The 22,030-nt window shown below is 40.7% G+C and overlaps 1 protein-coding gene across 16 annotated transcripts in view; it reads right to left on the bottom strand.

The window, feature by feature from the left end:
• DTNA (dystrobrevin alpha) overlaps positions 1-22,030 on the bottom strand; it is a 215,296-nt gene that overhangs the window by 83,822 nt on the left and 109,444 nt on the right. For all 16 annotated transcript variants that reach the window (XM_042870116.1, XM_042870115.1, XM_042870111.1 and 13 more), the window contains 2 exons: positions 15,130-15,197; positions 6,215-6,295 (listed from right to left, as the gene is read on the bottom strand). In XM_042870116.1, coding sequence (XP_042726050.1) covers positions 6,215-6,295; positions 15,130-15,196 — 148 coding nt within the window. In that variant the 5' untranslated portion in view covers position 15,197. The remainder of the gene's footprint in view (positions 1-6,214; positions 6,296-15,129; positions 15,198-22,030) is intronic.

Raw genomic sequence — 22,030 nt, 5'->3', positions numbered from 1 at the left:
ACATGATAAAAACCTACAATGAGAACAGAACACTAACCACAGAACCTGACAATGATGGGGGATTAAGTTATTTAACTTAAACAACTCTACAATTATGATAATTTGGAGGCTCTGCTTGTGGTGGTCATCTGAAGAGAAGAAGGAATGAGGGGCAAGCACAGAAGCACACAGGCTATACAGTCCACGAGAACTATTAGGCACAATATTGCCACAACAAAGATCTTCATGGGATTCTTGCACACTATCAAATATTTCTTGTGGACTCCATTTCATGTTGGAGAAAATGAAGTTACTGAATCAAAGAAATAATAGTTTTCTATTATGGTGGCAAGATTCTATGATTCTATGCCTTATTAAAGTAAAGAGAAGCAATTCCTGCATCAATTAAAATATAAAGATGAACGATCTGATGATGTTTATTAACAGGCCAGACCCGGACACTTCTGAACACCCTCTTGCTGTGTTCCCCAAAAGAGAACTTTTTAAATAGTTAAGACCAAAGCACATTTTCTCATGCAGAACAGAAAGTTGAAACTGTATCTAGTAACGCCTTCCTAGGCCACAGGGGTAAAACAAAGGTCACAGCACCATTCCCCCTGTGGAATCAAGACTTGCGTATCTTCATACCCTTTCCTCTTACCACAAGGACCAGATACTGCAACACTTCATTTTGTGGGGAATGGCAAGTCGAATGGGAAAGCTTAAATACTTTTAAGTGTTAGTCCAGTACAGGAAAACAAAGAAACAACAGCATTCAGCAGTAATTTCACTTTGATTTAATAAAAGCAAAGCTTTCCTTACAAGTGATTGCTATCCTGACAGGGGCTAGTAGCTCACAAAGGCCGATTACATCACTTTATACCCAAATTGCCAGTTTCTAAGACAAACCAGCAGCGTTACAGAAGGTATAAGAGCACAGAAGGTAAAAAGCTTTAAGAAAAGTATCTAAAAATAGTGTGTTTACAATAACTGTCACTCATTTTCAGTGGGAAATTATTGTGTTTCAAGAGGGTGAGAAATGATTCTAACTTAAAACAAATGTAAAAAGGCAGATCAGATCAGAGAAGCACCCAGGAGCATGTATGGGTATTAAGCTGACATGCCTCCATGCTTGGTGGTGATTGCTTAAGCCCAGAGGAGGTAGGAGGAAGAGCAGGGTAGAGGTGGAAAAGGCTGCCCTGGACATTCACAAAGTCTCCATCACAGCCAGAGCAGCTACACTCCCTGTATGGAAACAGCCCTATTATGACTTGGATAAGACAGACCAAACCAAACCAAATTCACTCACACAGAAAAATATTGAAGGCAAAGAAACAAAGACTCCAAAACCCTAAGGTGCTGGGATTAAACGACAAGAGGGAAAAAAAAGCTTCCTTTTTGTCTGAATTAAACGTCTTATAACAATCATTGGCAAGGCTTCAGGTTCAAGCTTTCAACTGCCAGTGATTTATTCTGATCTATGGAAATCAGCAAAATTTGCTCTCTGCAGCCAGAGTCACAGAATAACCTTACAACACATTCAGAAGCTCACCGAGGACAGCAGCAGTTTTCCAGCTGTACAGTTCTGTACAAGTGAGTGATGTGTAATTGTGTAATGGCTTTGATTACGATATGTTGCTACGTTCTACTCCTGCTGCCACCATAGCCCAGAGGGAATCTGCATGTTAACATGACATTCCACCTCAGATTGTTTCTCTCTATAAACAATTGGATTTTAATAAACCAACAGAACAAGGATGACTGGGGATTACTGTGAATCATAATTTTTTGGTGTTTCCTGAAGACCAGTGAATGTTGAAAGATAAATGCAGCTGCATTATAACTGGACACTCACGCCTTCTTTTAGGAAAGCATTATTATTCTTCTGTGTTTGATTGTTATGGATAAACAGCTTTAAGTCAACACTGTCAAGGTGGCATTTTCCTTACACGGTGAGAACGCACACTGGACGTTTCAAAACCTGCTTCAACACACAGAAAGCCAAGTAAAGGACAGTACCCTAATGCCCAACTTTGAGAAACATCAGTCTGTAGGGTTTGAGTTCTGTGACTGCTACAGACCTCACAGTGCTTACCTGTGGCTTTCCTATCTCTGCCCTTGACAGTGGGCCTCCTTCACACACTAGGAAACATAGATGAAGTTCAGCCAGCTGCATTTTGTACATTTTGTACAGCACAGACATACTGTACTTTTGATCAGGTTTCCACACCTGCTTCCTCTGTGTTATCATCATCCCAAATAATGAAATTTAGCCTCAGATGATTAGAGTATTGCTATTCCTGAGACTATATCCAACATGAAGATCCCTGACAGCAGTCACAGTCAGCCATGCTTTACATTCTTAGATCTGAAGATAGTGCAACCTCCAGGAGGGTATTCTCTGGGGTCTGTATCTCCACGACTCGTGTAATTCACTTGAAATTATTCATGCCCCCATCGTAAGTTCTTAAGATTTCTTTTACTTTTTCTTTTTGTACAGTAGAGGTATCTCCATCTTGTGCTGGTCTTTATGATTAAGAGAAGACTACTGCTATTGCAAGGATATGTGCAAATTAATAAGCAAGTAGCACATACTCATCTCTTTCTATACTGAACATTATCTAGAGTTTGTCTTTTCATTACTTATATGCTTAGAAATTGTTACCAGAAATAGGGAAGCACAAAATGAATTCATATTTATGTTGCAGTAGTAAAGCTTCCCAGCTTTCAGAATGCATATGTGCAGAATTTTGTACGTCTCTTGTTTTGGGATGTTTGCATCTCACATTTGGGTACTAGCAGGTACAGAGGTGTGCCCCAATAGTTTGTCAATATTATTGTTATTTATTGATAGTATCAACACAGGAAAAGAAGAATACTTAAAACTGAAGGAAGCTCTCCTTAAAAAACAGCACTGCATTTTTTTCATATTTATGCACATATTTTCTTACTTCTTATGAAGAATTTGTTGCTTCTCTGAAGAATGAAGCTGGATTGGATTCAATTCTGTTCTGTTTGACAAATAACAGCAATGACTGATATTGATTTTTTTCTCACACTGCTGATTTTATTTAAACTGGCTGTTGGTTTAAGTGCTCAGAGAGATTTTTATGGAAGGAATATTTTTCACCTTTTTTTTTTTTCCCTAAAGTTTTATAGAATATGGACCATTTTGAAGGATGTTTTTAAAACACCTTTAGAGGTATCTTCCTCTTGAGAAAGTGAAATAATTCAATGATATAATTAATTCGATCAGTAAGTGCTAGTATTCAGAGCACAACATACGCAGTGATGTTCTGGTAAATGGTGGTAAACTACCACTTTCTCTATAACTTTTGGCCACATCATTTGAACAGCATAAGGAGAAATACTGCAGAGAACAGCTCTGAGATTGCCAGTGCACCCTACCCCATTACAGAGTACTCACATCACCAGTAAAAACCACCCCAATGATGTAGGTTTCAGCAAAATACTCTTTCACAGTGAGAAGACTTCACAGTGGGTGGCAGGGAGATGACCTTCCATGTGTCCCTGCTTTAAAGGATGCAGAAACAAGCACTGCATTGTTTGTGATAAGCACAGCCACCTGATATCCTAGGACTGTCACACTCTGTTCCATACTAATGTGCACCTCAGGGTAAAAAAAGCCTGTGTTAATAAAACCTCTGCTCTGCTTTTCTTGGAAGAGCTACTTCTGGCACTTAGAACAGCTCTTTGCTTCCATCCTCATACATCTCCAGCCTGCAGCCAAGAGCAGCTCCCTGCAATTTATTAAATTAGTTCTCTAAAAGAACCCCTTGCACATACTTTTTTCCAAGCAATTCTTTTTCCCAGTGACTCCGGGCCACAGTGACTGAGCAAGAAGCTGGTCAAGGTAGTGCAGGAGAGCACAGCTGAAAGAAGATAAAGATGGCTTGGGTGACAGGAGGTGACATGCACAGGAGTGTGACTGCCTTTGAGCTTTTCCTTCTTATATTCTCTTGTATACAAAAGAGCTCAGATACAACATAAAGTTTTTTCCCTATGTCACTTTTTTTTCCTCCTGATCTTATTACTGAGTAGAGCTTAATGGCGATTTCTGTAGGAAACAAGAGTCACTAACATGAGGCAGAGGTCAGACATTAACCACTTCAGACCAGTACTTGGTTCATTGGCTCTATGTTTAGAAGCTCTGCATTGGACCACCACTGCACAGTGAATGAGTGACTCCTCTTCTTCCAGTGAGAGGAAGCTATGTGGGAGAGCAGCAGTTGGACAGAAATGAGAAAAAAATTGTACTTTATGGTGAAAATACATGCTCAATTCAGCCTGATCCAGAGCAAGACAAATTATTCCTTAAGTTGCACAGAACATAATTCCTAGGATATTTTTGTTTAAGACTTTTTTTTCCTGGAAAGGGCTGATACTGTGTAACTCTTGATGTAAGGCCACCAAACCACTTATCAATGCCAGCCAGAAGGCAAGTACCGCCGTGAGGGACTCAGCACAGACTGGTTAACTGAAGGCTACATGCATTGGTTCTCTAATATTGGATGTCAGGGGGAAGTTCTTTACTATGACAGTGGTGAGGTGCTGGAACAGGCTGCCCAGAGAGGTTGTGGATACCCCATCCCTGGAGGTGTTCAAGGCCAGGTTGGATGGGGCCCTGGGCAGCCTGGTCTAGTATTAAACGGGGAGGTTGGTGGCCCTGCCTGTGGTGGGGGGGGTTGGAGATTCAAGATCCTTGAGGTCCCTTCCAACCTTGGCCATTCTGTGTGATTCTGTGATTCTAATACAAAGAACAAAAAGAATAGTTCCACAGAAGCAGTTCACACTTAGGAGGAATAAAGTTGAGATTAACAACCAATATTTTTATCCAGTCAGCCACTCCCAACAATGTGGCTATCTCATTCTTAAGCCTTTTCATTTGCTCTGTATACAGTTACCAAAGCAATTAGTCTGCATCTTTGCTATCACTGTCAACTTAATTAGTTATTTTGGTCGCTTCAGATTATTGAACTGTTACCATGAAAACAAAGTGGAAATTTCATCTTTTTAAACACAATCTAAAAAAAAAAAAAACAAAAATGAACAACTGAACACAGCATAATAGTGTCTCTCAATGCACTGGCTCTTGTATGGGTAGCTGCTGTGTAGGTACTAAACCCCTCCCAAGTTTTGTGTCTGGCAGTCTGCTTGTAAAATGGTACTAATCTGTCAACTCATACTTCAGCTAACTGCAGATTCAAAATATGAGAAACATACTGCAGAAGTGATTGAAAGACCAAGTAGTTAATAATCTACTGAACACTCTCAAAAGACTTCTCTGTCACAGCTTGGTCCCTGTAGTATGTATGGACAGCATGAATTAAACATTTCTGTAACACATACATGTATAACCTCAAAACCAGGAACTCCCTCTCAAGAGGTTAATCCCTATCAACAGAACATTTCTTAATGCATTTACCACCGTGCATAGCACAAGCGCAGCGCAGCCTGTCATTCTAGTTTAGATACGAAGACCAAAAAAACTTGGTCTCCCTACATTAGTCCTCCTCCTTCTGTTTCTGCCAACAAGAGCTTCCACAGATAGGATGGGTTTCATTAAACTTAATGTAGAAAGATTCAGTGAAACACATAAGCCAAAACTCATCATTCTACATATTTGAACAATATTTTAGATGGAGAATAAATGATACAATCTGTAACAGGTTTTATATGCATTGAAATCCATTAAAGTTTATAGGTTTTCTCATGAATGTGCTAATAGAAATTGAAACAGTAAAGGAAGAGAGACCAGATCTCAGAAGAAATGCTAAAAAGATCACTAATCAAGTGGGAAACTTCTTGGGAATTAGAAGTTCTGGAAAAAACAGAGCTGACTAATACTGCACATACTTTGCTGCACCCCAGACAAGGAACAGAATCACCTTTACTCCATCACAGAGTTACTATAACACTTAATTTGCATGACTGCTGAAACCCCGAAGTATTACTTAAAAGAAAACTGGAGAACACAGCATTCATGTTAAAGCTGCAGCCTGCATGAAAACCAGTGCTTCTATGACTGAATCATGGGCACGTGAGAGACAAGCTCCTTATATGAACAGGCCAGTATTTGAAATCTTCCCAGGTGCTCTGATTGGTGCCTTTTGCCATGCCAGATCCAACAACCCCTTTTGCGACTGATCTGAAAGACAAACTGTAATGTAATGGAAATACACTATCAATAGTATAGGAAAGCTGACATACTTACAGTTGCATTTTTTCTGAACAAATCTAAGTTTACATGCTGTTCGGTAGGTGGACAAACGAATGCGATCCAGATCTTGAGCCCCTAGTGGAAGAGAATAACAGCAACATTTGTATGGAATATGACCTATGTGCATCTTTCGTAACAGGGAAAGCAGAGAACACAAAGATCACAGCAGTTGAGTCATAAATTATTTTCAAGGCTATCTCATTTGAAGGGAGGGTAGTGAGGGGTGGGCAAGAAGAGGTAGGAGCTACAGTGTTAACAGACTTTTGTGAGGGAAGGCAAGAAGTAGCCCATTGTGTCTGTCACTTTGAAGAACAACCTGGTCAAGCTGCAGGCTAAATGACAACGGCCAGGCTCCAACACAATGAAAACCTTCATCTGATTTTAATACTTAACAAAAAATTTTGGCTGACATGCCAGATCACAATAACGTACTGCCAGCAAACCAAATTAGAAACAATATTATGCCCTAAGTAATAGACTGATAGCAATCCGCAGAAGGGAGCAAAAATACTGCAAGGTGAGGCATCCTCCAATTCATAGATGCGCGTTCTCTGCAACGGAGATCTCAAATAGTCAGCTCTCTGGCTCACACACTGCATGGTCCGGGCTGTTACAACTTAAAGATTCAGCAAGATTTCCAGAGCAGTTATCCAGGAGATACAGGTAGAAGCTGACTGATAGCTATTCCACACACAAAAGCAACACAAAGGGACCAAAACGGGGGCAGGATGTGACACAGTGCCTTTAGGCATCTTGCTGCTGTGTATCACTCATAACATTTTCAAAGAATCTCAGAAAGTAGATGAGTAGGTTGTTAATTAAATGTTTCTCCTTGGCTGGTATGTCTTACCCAAGAAGTATTGTTGCACAGCTACAGTATGGCCTATTAAATACAAGGCTGATTATTAATTCCATTACACATTTCAAGGAAATGTTCAATTGAATCTTTGCACATTTTCTTTTTCATGATATTTTGGCCCTAGAATAAAAGAGTAAGAACTATCCTGTTCAGCTGAGCAGCCTCCTAGGCAGGAAAGGTACCAACCTAAAACAGAGCTCCTTAAGGGACTGCCCACACAAAACATGTCTATACAAGATATACTTGGGCTGTAAGAAAAGTGGAGTGAAATATCACGGAATCATAGAATAGTTTGGGTTGGAAAGGAACCCAAGGGTCCCAGGCTTCCAACCCCCCTGCCACAGAAGGGGCAACCAACTTTCAGGTGTGGTACTAGACCAGGCTGCCCCAGGCCCCATCCAAACTGGTCTTGAAAACCACCAGGGAAGGAGCATCCACACCCACTCCGGGCAGTCTGTTCCAGCATCTCACTGCCCTTTCCATGAAGAACTTCCCCCTGACATCCAATCTAAACCTTCCATCCTTAAGCTTAAAACCATTTTCCTTTGTCCTATCACTGTCCACCCTTGTAAAAAGTTGATTCCCCTCCTGTTCATAATCCCATTTTAAATACTGCAAGGCTGCAGTGAGGTCACCCCGCAGCCGTCTCTTCTCCAGGCTGAACAAGCCCAGCTCACTCAGCCTGTCTTTGCATGGTAGGTGATCCAGGTCTCTGATCATCTTTGTGGCCCTCCTCTGGACTCTATCCAACAGCTCCACATTTTTCCTGTATTGGGGGCCCCAGACCTGGACACAATACTCCAGATGGAGCCTCACGAGGGCAGAGAAGAAAGGGACAATCACCTCCCTCCCCCTTCTAACCACCCCTCTTCTGATAGAGCCCAGGACAACACTGGCATTTCAGGCTGCAAGAGCACACTACTTACTCACGTCCAGTTCTTCATCCACCAGAACCCCCAGGTCCTCCACAGGGCTACTCTCAAGGAGTTCTTCTCTCAGTCCACATATGCATCTGGAATTACTCTGACCCAAGTGCAAAACCTTGCACTTCGCAACATTGAACCTCAGAAGGTTCACATGGACCCACCATTTTAGTTTGTTGAGGTCTTCCTGGATGGTATCCCTTCCCTCTAACGTGTCACCTGCACCACTCAGCTTGGTGGCACTGGCAAACTTGCTGAGGGTGCAGCCTATCATCAATGAAGATGCTGAAGAGCATTGGTTCCAAGACAGACCCCTGGGGGATACAGCTCATCACCGGCCTCCACCTGGACATAGCGCTATTCAACACAAAATTCTGCATACAGCCTTCTAACCAATTTCTTGTCCATCAAACAGTCCACCCCTCATATCCATATCCCAATTTAGAGATGGCCCTATCCAGCTTTTATGTGTTTTCCAAATGTTTTCTTTAAGATTCATCATGACATTATTTGTTGTACATATAGCCATATTGGCACCATCCACCCACACTCTTTTAAACAACCTAGCACCTTTTCAAAGCAAAGTGAGACTCTGGCTTATAGTACTGTCTAGGTTGCAGTATCAACAATAAAGCAATTTTGTAGGCAGTAATGTTGCTTTTTTTCCCCCCTACTATTTGCACACAATTACTTTCTGACTATGTATTTTTGTTGATAAATCCTTGGAACACACTTATCTAATTCTGACACAATTCACATTTTACCATAGTCTGAAACCTATTTGTCAAATCACTTCTGTAAAATATTGCTTCTCTTACATGGATAGTGCTCAAAAGTGGAAAGATGTGTGGCAAGTGAGACTGAATTTCTAACTTGCCTACAAGGACTGCCAGTGGCTTCCCATTCTCTTTGACTACTAGCATTGTTTCACTATTTCTTTTGAATGTTCTTCTCTATGTAATACTCTTGACTGTTTGCAAAAAGAAAAAAAAAAGAAAGAAAAAGAGATGCACTGCAAGCTTTGGTTGCCTTTTCCACAGTAGATAATATGTGCTGGCAGCACAACAACTATGTTCATTATGAACTCCCCATCAGAGCAGTCTGGATACATATGAGCATGTCAGGTTAGACTAAGGGTAGCCTATTGATCCGACATCCACTGGTGCATTTTGTGAGATAAGACAATCCAGACTCAGACTCTACAGAGTACGATACTAATTCACAAATGTTTGTAATTTGGAACCAGAAAAATGCCTCTTGTGAAGTCAAATCAAACTAAACTCTCAACACAGGGAAAAGCACAGACCACCCCAGATTTGAAGTGAGGATAAGTTCCTCCTTGTTAAGAGCAAGTTTCCTACTTAAAAAGAAATGAATAGAAGAATTTCTTTTGTTACTATCTTGTGTAATCTTGAGCACAATCCACTTTCCAAATATACCATGGAATTTTAACCACAGACTTGCCAGTATTACCACTAGAAACAAAAACACTAGCAAAGTCCTCTATATCATTTGTTTTCTTCCTCTAAAATTGTAGAGTTTAAATTTTAACCAGAAGTGCATGGTTTTTTATTTTATTTTTTTATTTTTATTTATTTTTTTTACAGTTTTCAGAAACTTTGTATCATCAAGGGCATGTAGGGCACATTAAGTACATATTTACACTTAAACATGGATTGTGTGGGCTTACACACAGCTGAAGAAACTTAAATGCAACAACAGCAGGACAATCTGCTGTTGTACTGAAGCACACCCTTCATACTAATGCTAGAATTGAAGGTACTCTCAACATGCAAAACTGGGCATTTTCTGAATGTGGACATTTCTTCACCTATAACATATTTAGTTTATCAGTAGAAATTAGTGTTTTCCCCTCTATCTTTTACTCTAGTTGAAACCTGCTTCTCTGGAAATACATGTTAGAAAAGAAGAAAGAGAGGCAGGCTGTAATGATAGGAGACAGCAGATATAATTGCCTTTAATCACTTTCACATCACCCAAGAAAGGTACTCGTCACAATTTAGTAATAAATAGTAATAAAAGGAATAACTTACCCTCCCCTTTCCAAAGATCAGAGAACACAGAAAACTCCTAAAGGAGCTTTTCCTAAAGGCTAGAGACCTTTTCCATGGGGCTAGTGAGGGGTGGACACACAGGGTTCAGTCCCACAGGTGACCTGACCTGTTTCTACCTGTGTTCCCAGGGCTGGCTATATCCCTTCACCAGGTGCTCAATCACTGGTTTGGGCCACAATCTAATGGCTCCCATATCAGGCAAATGGGAAAAGGGAGGAACACCTGGCACAAAAAGTAGACAAGTAACATGTTAACACACTGAAGTGCGAGGAAAAAAAAGTAGTAATCAATGAGTATTTGTGTATTACATGGAAAATAATCCCTCCTTGTCCTCCCAGTGCTCACTGCATATTTTAGAAACATTGCCTCAAAACAACAAAGCCTTCAACCTCATGGAAATAAACCACAAACCCTCACTGGAAGTTTGTAGAGAATTATCTCCTGGTTTAGGAGTTCAAGACCATGTCAAATTGACTCAAGTTAATGGAAGCTTTGCCACTGACTTGAGCTGATACAAGCTCAACTACTCTAGATAAGCTGGAGCACCTCCCCTATACAATCAGGCTAAGAGAGCTGGGGCTTTTCAGCCTAGTAAAGAGAAGGCTCCAAGTGGATCTCATAGCAGCCTTCCAGTACTTGAACAAGGCCTACAGTAAAGCTAGGGAGAGATTTTTTTTAAGGGCAAGTAGCAACAGCATGAGGGGAAATGGCTACTATAACAATCAGAAAGATCAACACAATAGAAGGGTGATAAAAGAGGTGCAATGACTGAGAGACTGATGCAACAGAAAGGTGTTAAAGATGAAAAAGGACTGCTCACCAAATATCTAAGCTCAGAGGGTAGAACTCCACAAAAGAGAGACATCCAGAAAGAGAACCTTCCCTCACAGAGATCAGCCCTTCAGTGGGGTTTAAGAGAGGTGTAGCCAGGCTCCACCCCTTCCAGTCACACAGGAGAACTGCCTTCACCTGTGTTCCCAGGGCTGACTGGGTCCTTCCCCCAGGGTGCTCAATCAGTGGTTCAGGCCATGACTCAACAGTTATCCTACAGCTACAAACTTGAAGAAGGTAGATTTAGAACTGGATATTAGGAAGAAATTCTATTGTGAGGGTGTTGAGGCTCTAAAACAGGTTGTCCAGGGAGACTATGGATGCTTCCTCCCAGGGGATGTTCAAAACCAGGCTGGACAGGGCTATGAGCAACCTGGTGTAGAGGGAGGTGTCCTTGCCCATAGTAGGGAGCTAAAAAGTACAGCTGGATCCTGTATTTTGGTTACAAAAACCTCATGCATTGCTATAGCTTGGAGCAGAGTGGCTGGAAAGCTGCAGGGAGGAAAAAGGACATGGGGGTGTCAGTTAGCAGCCAGCTGAACATGAGCCATCAGTGCATCCAGGTAGCCAAGAAGGCCAATGGCATCCTGTCTTATATCAGAAATAGTGCAGCCAGCAGGACCAGGGAGGTGATTGTCCCTTCCTACTTGGCACTGGTGAGGCCACACTTTAAGTACTCTGTTCAGTTCTGGGCCCCTTACTACAAAAAAGACATTAAGGCCCTACAGTGTGTCCAAAGAAGGGCAACAAAGCTGGTGAAGTGTCTGGAACACAAGTCTTACGGTGAATGGCTGAGGGAAGTGGGATTGCTCAATTTGGAGGAGGCTCAGGGGAGACAACGACCTGAAAGGAGATTGTGGTGAGGTGGTGGTCAGCCTCTTCTCCCACATAACTGTGACAGAACAAGAGATAATGGCCTAAAGTTTCATCAGGAGAGGGTTAGGGTGAATATTTGGAAAAATTTATTCTCAGAAGGAGTGGTGAGGTATTGGAACAGGCTACCCAGGGAGGTGGTGGAATCTCTATCTCTGGAGGTGTTCAAGAAAAGGGTGATGTCGCACTGAGTGACGTGGTCTAGAGTGCTAACAGGCATAGGCTGATGGTTGGATAGATGATCTTATTGGTCTTTCCAACCTTGACAATTTTATGATTCTACAGTCAAAGCTAGTGGATACAGTGGAATGGGCCAAGCCTGTTCTTAACAGGCTAGCTGAATGGAAAGTCCTTATTTTGCAGAGCTCAGTATTGCAGACATACACCATTCAGTGCACCTGAGCTGATCCCTGGAGAACAGTACTGACCACATTTGATTCACCAGGATAGCCCTGGCCTTTCAGAGTGCACAGCTGCTCTGGACACATTAATGATTTTTTTTTCATTAAGGCCTTGCCTTTAAATTCAGAGAACCAAAGTCTTGATACACAGGACAGAAAGGGCAACCAGCTCCTCGTGCTAACTTGATCAAATATTTTGAGGAATAAATATTCACAAAAATCCATTTTCTATATTTCTATATTTCAAGGGGCAAATAATAGGAATCTTAACCATCAAACAAACAAAACGTTGGTAGATCTAGCAAGAAGGTGCCAGTCTCAAACTTCATACACGATACGAATTCCCTGTGAAATGGTGGATTGTAAGAGAAGTAAGAGGGGACTGGCAAGAGAATAGCAGGAGAGTTGTTAGAACAACACATCCATGACACACAGTTCTGCAGGGAACACAAAGCTTAACTAGACATTAAAAAAAATATACTGAAGTGGTACCTGAGGTACATGAAACCCTGTACTGGGTATGGCTAGGAGAGAGCTGACTTTCTTTAGAGCAGTGTGCGGAGCACTGTATTTTTGACTTGTGACTCAAACAGTGTTGATAACATACCAGTGTTTTAGCTATTGCTTGCACACCATCTAGGTTCTCTTTTTTTCCTTTCTCAGTCTTCTGCACTGTGGTGCATCACTTGCAACAAAGATGCCTTGTCCTTCTTGACAGCAGCTTCTAGCATTATGCTGTGGCCTTTTAGGTCTACAAAGATGCTCTATATAGAGCCCCTGGTGGGGTGAGATCTGGATCTGAGGGCACTCAGATGGACACTGGAAGGATCTACAGACCTGAGAACAAACAGACACTGTGGCTAAACCAGAGACTCAACTCTTGACTGTTGGTGAGGGACAAAGAGGTTCGCCATGAGTAGCATGGAGGGAAGCAGAAGGGAAAACCATGGCAAGCAGCCTGCTCCTCAGTGGGACAGATGTAAGGACATGGAAGGGAAGAGAAACATCACAGAAGAGGCAAAAACCACCTCATCCCTGAATAAGCTGTGGGATATGCGAGATGCTTGTGGCCATGATCCAGGAGAGCAGCTGGCTGCTCAAATGCTGGGCCAGTGGTGCCAGTGGTCTGGAACTGGAGGGCAGGGAAGGTCAGCAGCTGGGGTCCCTCTCTAGGGACCACCTAACCCACAAAATAGCCAGAAAAGGGCCAGATGTCTGCAGCCTCTGGAGGCAGCTCATGTCAAGCATGAAGGTGATTGCTTTCAAAAACAAACTAAACTACCATGGGCAGTGGACCACTGCTGAGGAAAATATCTGAGGGAATTAGCAGTGGTGGACAGGGTCTATAGCAATGTGGACAACAGGACACCAAAGATCCAGATGCTGTACAATGCACACAACCCATGTGGTGGAGGCTGGTATGCAACACACCAGAGTTATACACCTATACTTTCGTGACAACTGGCCGCTCAAACAGACTTCAAGGCAGCAACCACACAAAGACTGTCCTTCCAACTTCATGGATTCAAAGAGAATCTCTCTTCCTCATTCACCCTATGGGCTGCATCTCAGCTGAGGAAGCATTGTCCCAAGAGGATCAGTGATTCAAATTGAGTACCAAGAGCATTTCTTCCTTCTTATCACTACATACTATTGAAGGAGATAAGGTCTCCACAGTACATTCTCCACGGTGATGTAGAGAACTGGCTGGGAAAGATGGCATGGGTTGTTCTTTCCTTGGGAGAAGGTAAATATATTTGTGGGATTGCTTTCACCAGAGGACCCAGGCAAACTTGGTGGGTAATGTGTGAAGATGGTGAAACCCAGTATGCACCCTAAGGAGCTTTAACCTTGGGGGGAAATAACCCATGATTTGAGTTCTAAACATCGTAATTATGCCCAAACTGTATGTCGCTGTTGTATGCTATCCTTCTATGTCAAAATACTACAGCAGGAATCACCTAAAACAGCAGACGATGAGCCTTGTAAGGAACTGGGCATGTTCAGTAGTAATCCAATCTAAGCTAGTTTCTGCACACAACACAACTCACCGCCTATCCTATCCTTAGTGACCACCACAACAGATGGTGCTCAAGTTATGGTTAAAATTAACTGAACACACTTCTACAGACATTTGAATGGGTATCTTATGGACAATTGATGGGAATGGCTCTTAGACTAAAGGAATTGTATCTGCATATGCGCTAAAGGGCTGGGAGAATGGTGGACCATATAAGACAGGAGCATGATGCAAGTGATACGGAGTAAAACATAGTGATTATACTGGGTTTGGCTGGGATGGAGTTAGCTTTCATAGCAGCCTGCACAGTGCTGTATTTTTATCTTTGGCGAGAACAGCGTCAACAATACATCAGTGTTTCTTAGTTACTGCTGAGCAGAACATCAAGGTGCTCTTACTTTCCCACTGTGCCCGTGCAGTACGTTGCCTTAGAGTAAGCAAGAAGCTGGGAGGGGATACAGTCAGGATGGCTGATCTGTAATAACCAGAGGGGTAGTCAGTACACAGTCATACAGCATCATGCTCAGCAATAAAAAGCCGGGGTAGAAGAAGAGGATGAGGAGTTTTGTCTTCCAAGGTGGGCACTCTTCAGAGACTGGCTGGGCACTGGTCTGCTTTTGGAAACATTTGCCCCCCCCAGTCCCCTTTCACTGCTACCTGTGTATTTCAGCATATTTGTCTCAAGAAGGCATTAATTTAAATAATATCATGTAGTGTAGAAAAAATACAAAAGCCAGTATAGGAAATTCATTTCTCCTGATATTTGGTTAAATCAGCCCATTTTCCTGTCGTTTTGTTTTCACAATATTAAACTGTTTGTGAAACAAAGGTATCAGTTACTTGAGATGGAAAGCTTACATAAATTTTACTGACATTGCAATGCAAGTGGCTTGGTCTAATACAGTGAAATTTCTAGGAAGTACTTACGCATTTCTGCAAACAGCTGCCTTCTTTCTGCCATGGTATTTCCTCTTTTCCCGCAATCTTCAATCATTCTGGAAGACAAAATCATGTGAAAAGTCTAAGTACTATTCCCAGACAGAACATTCACATTTGAATATCCATAATCGATCCCGGAGAACCTTTGTGGATGACTGGTGCTCCACATGTATTCAGTGCCTTTTGCCAGCCTCTTTGTGGCATGGTTTGGGGGAAAGCTGGTCCCAAAATTGCCCTCCATTCCCTAGACTCAGCTTTCAAGCATTTGTTTTCCCCCTCTCTATCTCCCAAAGGCAATGTTCAGTTTTTCCGCTTGATGTAACTAACTGACTTACATAACACAAGCTCTGAAATTCAGTTTAGGTTTTCTTAAATAAGGAATCTTCAGTTTAAATTATATAAGAGAGAAGAAATCATAAAAGATTCAGAAATTAGTTTGCAGCTTAGAAATTGCTTTTCTAGCCAGTTCTAGGTGGAAGACAGAAAAAAAATCACACAACAAAATCCACACTCCACAACATAACACCTCTATTTACTCAAGCAAATACACTCCAAATATTCATTCAAACTCAGGACAGCATGTTTCTGATTAAATGAGTTCCAGAAAAAGGCTCAGAAGTAAGAATATTTTGTCCTGCAGTCTTCAGAATATTACTAAGAACACCACTGCTGGATAGAGAATAGAGAAAAACTACGGCTTCCCTCACAGCTGGCATTCAAACTGTAAAAGACTAAAGCTTTCAGAATAAACATCTTTAGAATCACTTAAAAAAATGGAATCTGTGTCAGCTTCACCACTTCCTATGGATAATTACTCTAGCAAAACAAGCCTGGTTCAGGCTTCTGACCCACATTTTAATCTACATCCTTATTTCAACTAGATCATGTCAAATAACATTGGGCCATGTGGGATGAAAGGGAGATACTATGTAGAGGAATAGAATCCAAAATACTCTGCTGTTTTCAATAGCAAACCCACACATGTATTTAATAGGAAGGATAAAAGTATTAATTGCGAAGTCTACTATCTGCCTACCAGAGGACTCTGGGTGGAAGACTAGTTTCCTTTTATTTCTTGGAGAAAGGAAAGCAGTCACATAAGAGATTTCTGATTATTATTTTTTTTCTCTCCATAATGCACTGCTCAAATGAAGTGCTGGTACATTACAGCTGCCTTTTCCCAATAGCCTATTCAAGTCTGAGAGTACTGATAAAGGTTCCACTAAAGTGCTGTTTATGGTGGACATTTTGTGATGTGAGTAGCAGTCTCATTACAAAGTGGACAAAGGGCATGGCTGTACAATGTTTATAGGTATATTCAAGTTCACTCATGCTCTGATTTGGCTATGAGAGATACATATGTGTGTACCATGGCATTAAGTTGAGGAACTAACATATCCTGCCTTTCTCTAAAGATAAAAGCCTTCAGTATGATGCCTTATTGAAGTGGCCACACAGCCTCTGATCTGGAGCTAGTTTGTGTCTTGCTGGCTGGGAGGCGTCAAGGTAGGCTCACAGCAATCTGCAAAATGAGGTAAGCCTTAAGATACCCATTCTACATTCTAAGTAACAAGATTGTTTGTACCTGGACCAGCTTTACATCTCCCATAAAATATGAAAAATCATGTAATCCCACTAATCCCAGCTCAAGTTCCCCACACCTTTCTCTTTCTAATTGAACTTACTGTAGCAAACAATTTTGCTTTGGGAAATTACTATATCTCCTACAACAGGTGAGTTAATAAAGGCAATTTAAAAAATAACATTTTTTAGTCAGGCAGGACAGCTGAGCGAACACTTCAGAGCAAATACAATTTTAGATTAACATTTATTATTTGTAGAGTGGTTCACAGAGCACCATCTTTTTTCTTTGACTTTTACTATATTCAGAGTTATTCTACCAACAATAAACATACTGTTCATATTAACTGACCAAGCCTGGGTTATTTTCATTTTGGCACAACAATTACATCACCTTTTTCAGTTTCTTGATACAATTTATACTTATGGATAACACAGATTCTTCTCCATTGATTAATTTGGCATTTCTTTCCAGAAATGTTCAATACAGTCCATCTAATAATCACTGGATTTGCAAACATTCCAACCTCTGACTTGCTTCAGTGTTTACTGAAAACAAAAAGGGTGCTACTTTATTCATGCTTTCCTTACAATTCCTTGTAGATAAAAGCATTCTTTAGTCACAGCTTTTACATACAGACAGAGCATTCATTGAGCATGGCTTACCTGTGACTGTATTCACCGTGTGAAAGAATTTTCCCAATCAAAACCAAATGAAAAATGCATTTTTCAAATAATGCTAATTCTAAAGCAAGATCTCATGTTCCTCCAGGAAGCCTTTTGCTGAAGTATCCTTATACAGTGGGGTAAAAATCATCAACTAGTTTTCTCTTTTGTGCAGTCCATCCTTATTTTTATTTCACTGGTGGTTATATCTCTTTATATGAAGGGTTCTTTGGACATGGTCATCATTTTTCAGAATGTCCCATATATACTGAAACACTTCATTCACAGCTGTGAAAACGGGAGTGTATGGAGATTACCAGACTTGACAAGGGCCTCTCCCTGGAAGCCTGAGTTACATGTATATATATACAAGTAACTTTGTAAGACTCTCACTGCAGTAGCTTTTTTTGCAGATTTCTGAATAGCCTTCATCCAAAATACTCCTAAAATTCTCTCCAGTGGCATATATACCATTAAGCTAACGAGAACATTAGCACCGGCAGTATTATCAGAACTATCTTCTGTCCCTCTCTTGCATCTTTCTGATAGAACTAACCAGCCAACCAAATACAGATGATGGTGATCAATACTATTATTTTTGGGTTTCTTCTGATAGGAATTCTAGAATGTGTCCAAGCCAAGGCTCAACTAACACCACTGGTGATGAGTGCTGCGCATCTTCTTTTTACCCCTTCACCTTGTTCCAGCTCACAGATATGCAGCTCAGCTCTTTAACTCAGATTACAGAAACTTGTACTTGAGGATGCCCTGAGCTCAGCCCTTGGAGCTGGCCATGAGCATAACTGACTGTTGTCACGTTCCAGTATCTCTTGCCTGGCTTAAAACAAATGCCAACTCACAAAAAAAGAGGTATCTTATGTTCTACAAATCACAAAGTGAAGTTTAACATATTTAACAAAACAGAATAAATTTTTACAAATATTAATTCTTGTACAATCTTCTCCCAGTAGAAGAGACATATTTCTCTTCCCTTGATGCCTTCCACTATCTTTTTTCCTTCTCTTTTCTCCCTGGGAAAAAGCTCTTCTGTACACAGGGAGAACACCTACTGTGCATCTAATTAAAATTCTTGTCATGGACTAATTAGTGAGGTACTGATTAGCAAGGTATTAAGGCTTCAAACATTACAGGCATTCTAGAGCAGAAATAATTAAGCATAAGGTTTCCAGTTACTGAAAAGGATACCATGAATGTTTCACTTCCACTGGTGCTTTGAGCTGAATGCCTTTATGATGTCAGTAGAGTTGGAGGGAAAACAATCAATAAACAAATGGCTTAGCCCAATTTGAGCTGTTTCAATGACAATTTAATCTTCATGCTTGTTATGCATCAGAAGCATAGCTGGTCTATTTTTTAGTATATTTTATTTGTTTATAAAATCTGAGAGAAAATACCATACATACATAAGGTGAGAACTTCATGCCTTACTTTTCTTTCCTTTCCTTTCCGCCACTTTGATTTATGAGTAATATAGCAACCTCTGTCTCACATAAGTGTTTTTTTGGCTTTAGTATTTCTAGGATAAATAGCTTTTTATTAAATTCTGTTTTAAGTCATCAATTAGTATATTACCAGCTTCTTGAACTTGGCAAAAGCAACACCTGCTAGCACTAAACCATTTGCTCCAAAACCCAAAAGGAGCTAACTGCCTGTCTAACTGGAAAAGGAGCTCTCTTCTTGAGAGCTCCATAAATTCAGGAAGAGACTGTAAGAAACTCCTAACGTGACACTCACATACGTGCACAGTTTGATGACTCTGAGAAAAGCCACCCCCATTAACACTTTGACAAATCCCTGTGTTGTTTATCAGTGACAGATGAAGTGCCACAGGGAGTCAGGAAGTGTGCCAGCGAGGAAATTTCATACACTGAAATTGATTAATTGTGGCATGGAAAATTTATAAACTCCTACGTGATGGCTGTGACGCAGCTGCGCGTTTTTACAACCTTGACACAAGAGCTCCAAACCCAGATCAGTGACATTCCTGCCTGCCTTGTAGATTGGATAAAAGTTGCTCCTTCCATTGCAGCTGGCACAAAAGAAAAAAACAAAACAAATATTTCTGTCTGCCTGAGTCTTGTCTACTTCTGGTTGGGAATACTTTGGGATGTAACATCTAGTTGTATGTTTTGATCCAGAATCTTGGTAAAATCAACAGTGAGTGTCCCGAGATCACCTCCGGAAAGAATAACTTCATTTGGTAGAGAATATCAACAGGGCTCAAGCATCTGAGCAGCATGTATTTCCCTGGCATGGAAATCCCCTGATCTAAAGAGCTACTTCTTGATCTAACATGAAATGTCAAAATACTTCAATCTAAAAATTTGCTTAGGTATCTTTGGGAGTTGGAGGAATTAGGATGAGGATTAGGAGAGAACTGCAGGTTTCTCAATGGCCTTTCTTCATGCTGCTGACAAACCAGATGCTATTTTCTACACTGTTGGTCAAAATTTAAAGACAGGTTTGACTAGACAATAGTTTTCCTTTTCAGTAGCACAGGCTTCTTTCTGTCACTGCTTGGGCCAGTTTTATCAAAGTGCTGTTGCTCCTTTTTAGGCATTTTCAGCTCCAGAAATTCCAGTTTATGGAAATGAAAGAGCCTGCTAAGGTCCAGCTTACAGTGATCTGATAAAGTAGTGAAAGAACTCCAGACAATACGTGGGTTTGAAGCACTATTCACTCTGGGATCACAGCAACCTGAAAGAACAGATTTTAAACCTACAGTTCTTTTCTCCCATCTTCTCCAGAGTCAGTCCAGTTAGATGGGGGCTGCCCGTTTAACTAGAGCAGAGTGATAGGTGCTTATTTCAAGGAGAATTTGGACCAGAGAACAGAGGGTTAAAAGGGACGCCAGCTAAAAGTGTATTTGCAGTCACCAACTTCAGCAACCTCAGCAATTTTAATAACTGAAATCATCAAAGGCCATTTCAGAGTCCTCTGTCACTTAATGGATTTATTGGTGCCTTACAAATGTCTTGTTCCACATCTTTTAATGAAGCAGGTCCGTAATAGGACTCTTGCAGCTTTACATTCCAGGATTAATCTTTGGCACTATAATAAAATTGTTCAGTGCTCTTTCCTGAGGCTAGGTATAATTGCATTGCACTTACAGTGCTTGTTTGTATTTTTATCTGGATGAGATTTTTACATTGAAGGAGACAAAATGTAAGCTGTTGCTAGGCTTACATTCTGCATGAGTCTCTGCAATTCTCCATCTTCTTTTATTTTTGTCATATTTTTGCAATTTTAATACTATATAAAAAAAATCTCTCCTGATTTATTCCTTCAGTAAAATGTGCCGTTCATTTTTAAGAATTTTCCACCGATTTTTTCATCAGTTCCCCTTCAGGAGCTTCACATTCTTAGAAGGAAACTGCCAAAAATGCCCAATAAGGCACCTACTGCAACCCATTTTTGGAACGCTCAGTATCCAGGGAAGTCTAGAGTGTTACCCAGATCTTATTCACAAGGTCTAAAAACAAACTCTGATGAAATTTGACAGTATAAGGTGAAAGGGACAATATGCAGGTAGAAAACATGAGAGACAAAGCATTTGAATTTCATATGTAACACTGTACAGAATGAGAACCGTAACAGAGAATGTCATGACTGACAATGTACTTGAGGGAACAAATGAGCCACCAGTCATTTTCCATGTGCACTAGACGTTTAAGAATTCAAAAAGTTATTAATTAGGCCAAAACATATCCAAAAACCTTTCTATGGGTGCCTGTAGAGTGTAGATTCCAGCTTTTCCCCTCAAAACTCAGAGAGGGACTTCTCTCAACAGAAGAGACCCTTACCACTTGAGACAGGAAAGACATTCACTCTAAGAAACTACTCTGTTGGCTGAAACACTGCAGGAAAACCAACGTTCAGTGCTTCAAATGTATCTTCACCCTCTGAGAGTATAAAGCAATCCAATAAAATCATTTTGTTCAGCTCCAAAATCTTTTTCTCCAGTGCTCCATTGACATAACTTCTGATAAACAATTCTGATAAAGAGCAAGATTGATTTCAGCTAAATGGTGCAGATTTAAATACAGCTCTTCAAAGTTCTATTCAAATGCTATCTTCAAATTATACTTAGTCCAAGTTCATTAAATATTTTAAAACAAGTTAAGCGGATATTGATTTTCTTTATACTTCACAATGTTTCAGAGCCTTTGTACAGCTGAGGGGTTGTTAGGAATAACTTCTGCTAACAGCCACATCTTTTTTTTATTACACTAAAAACGCATTTCAGAAAAAGAACAAACTCTCAAAACTCAGACACAGAAATTGACAATACGCAATGCCAAATCTGCCTGTCTGATGTGTTAATCTGTTAGTGGAGCTCTGCCATGCCCTCCTCAGGGACCTGGATTTTACCCAAAATGTAGTTTTTCATTCAACATTTGTTTGGCTTTTATTTTTTCTTTACTATTTTTTCTGAAAAACAGGATCGATATTGTATTGATTACCTCTGAAAACTCAAGTTTGCAATTCTACTTCTTTCATTTGTTTAGACAAAGAATAGCTTGTAGGGAGAACCTTCATGAAACTCAGGGGATAAAAAGCTATCAGGACTTATATCACAGAAAGTATGTAATTGATACACCAATACTTTGCTGCGATGGTC

The sequence above is a fragment of the Lagopus leucura genome, unplaced genomic scaffold, assembly GCF_019238085.1.
Source record: "Lagopus leucura isolate 7727_CA_CO unplaced genomic scaffold, USGS_WTPT01 Super-Scaffold_100002, whole genome shotgun sequence".
NCBI classification, from domain to species: domain Eukaryota; kingdom Metazoa; phylum Chordata; class Aves; order Galliformes; family Phasianidae; genus Lagopus; species Lagopus leucura.
The sequence above is the reverse complement of the archived record's forward strand: the minus strand, read 5'-3'. Positions and strand labels throughout refer to the sequence as shown.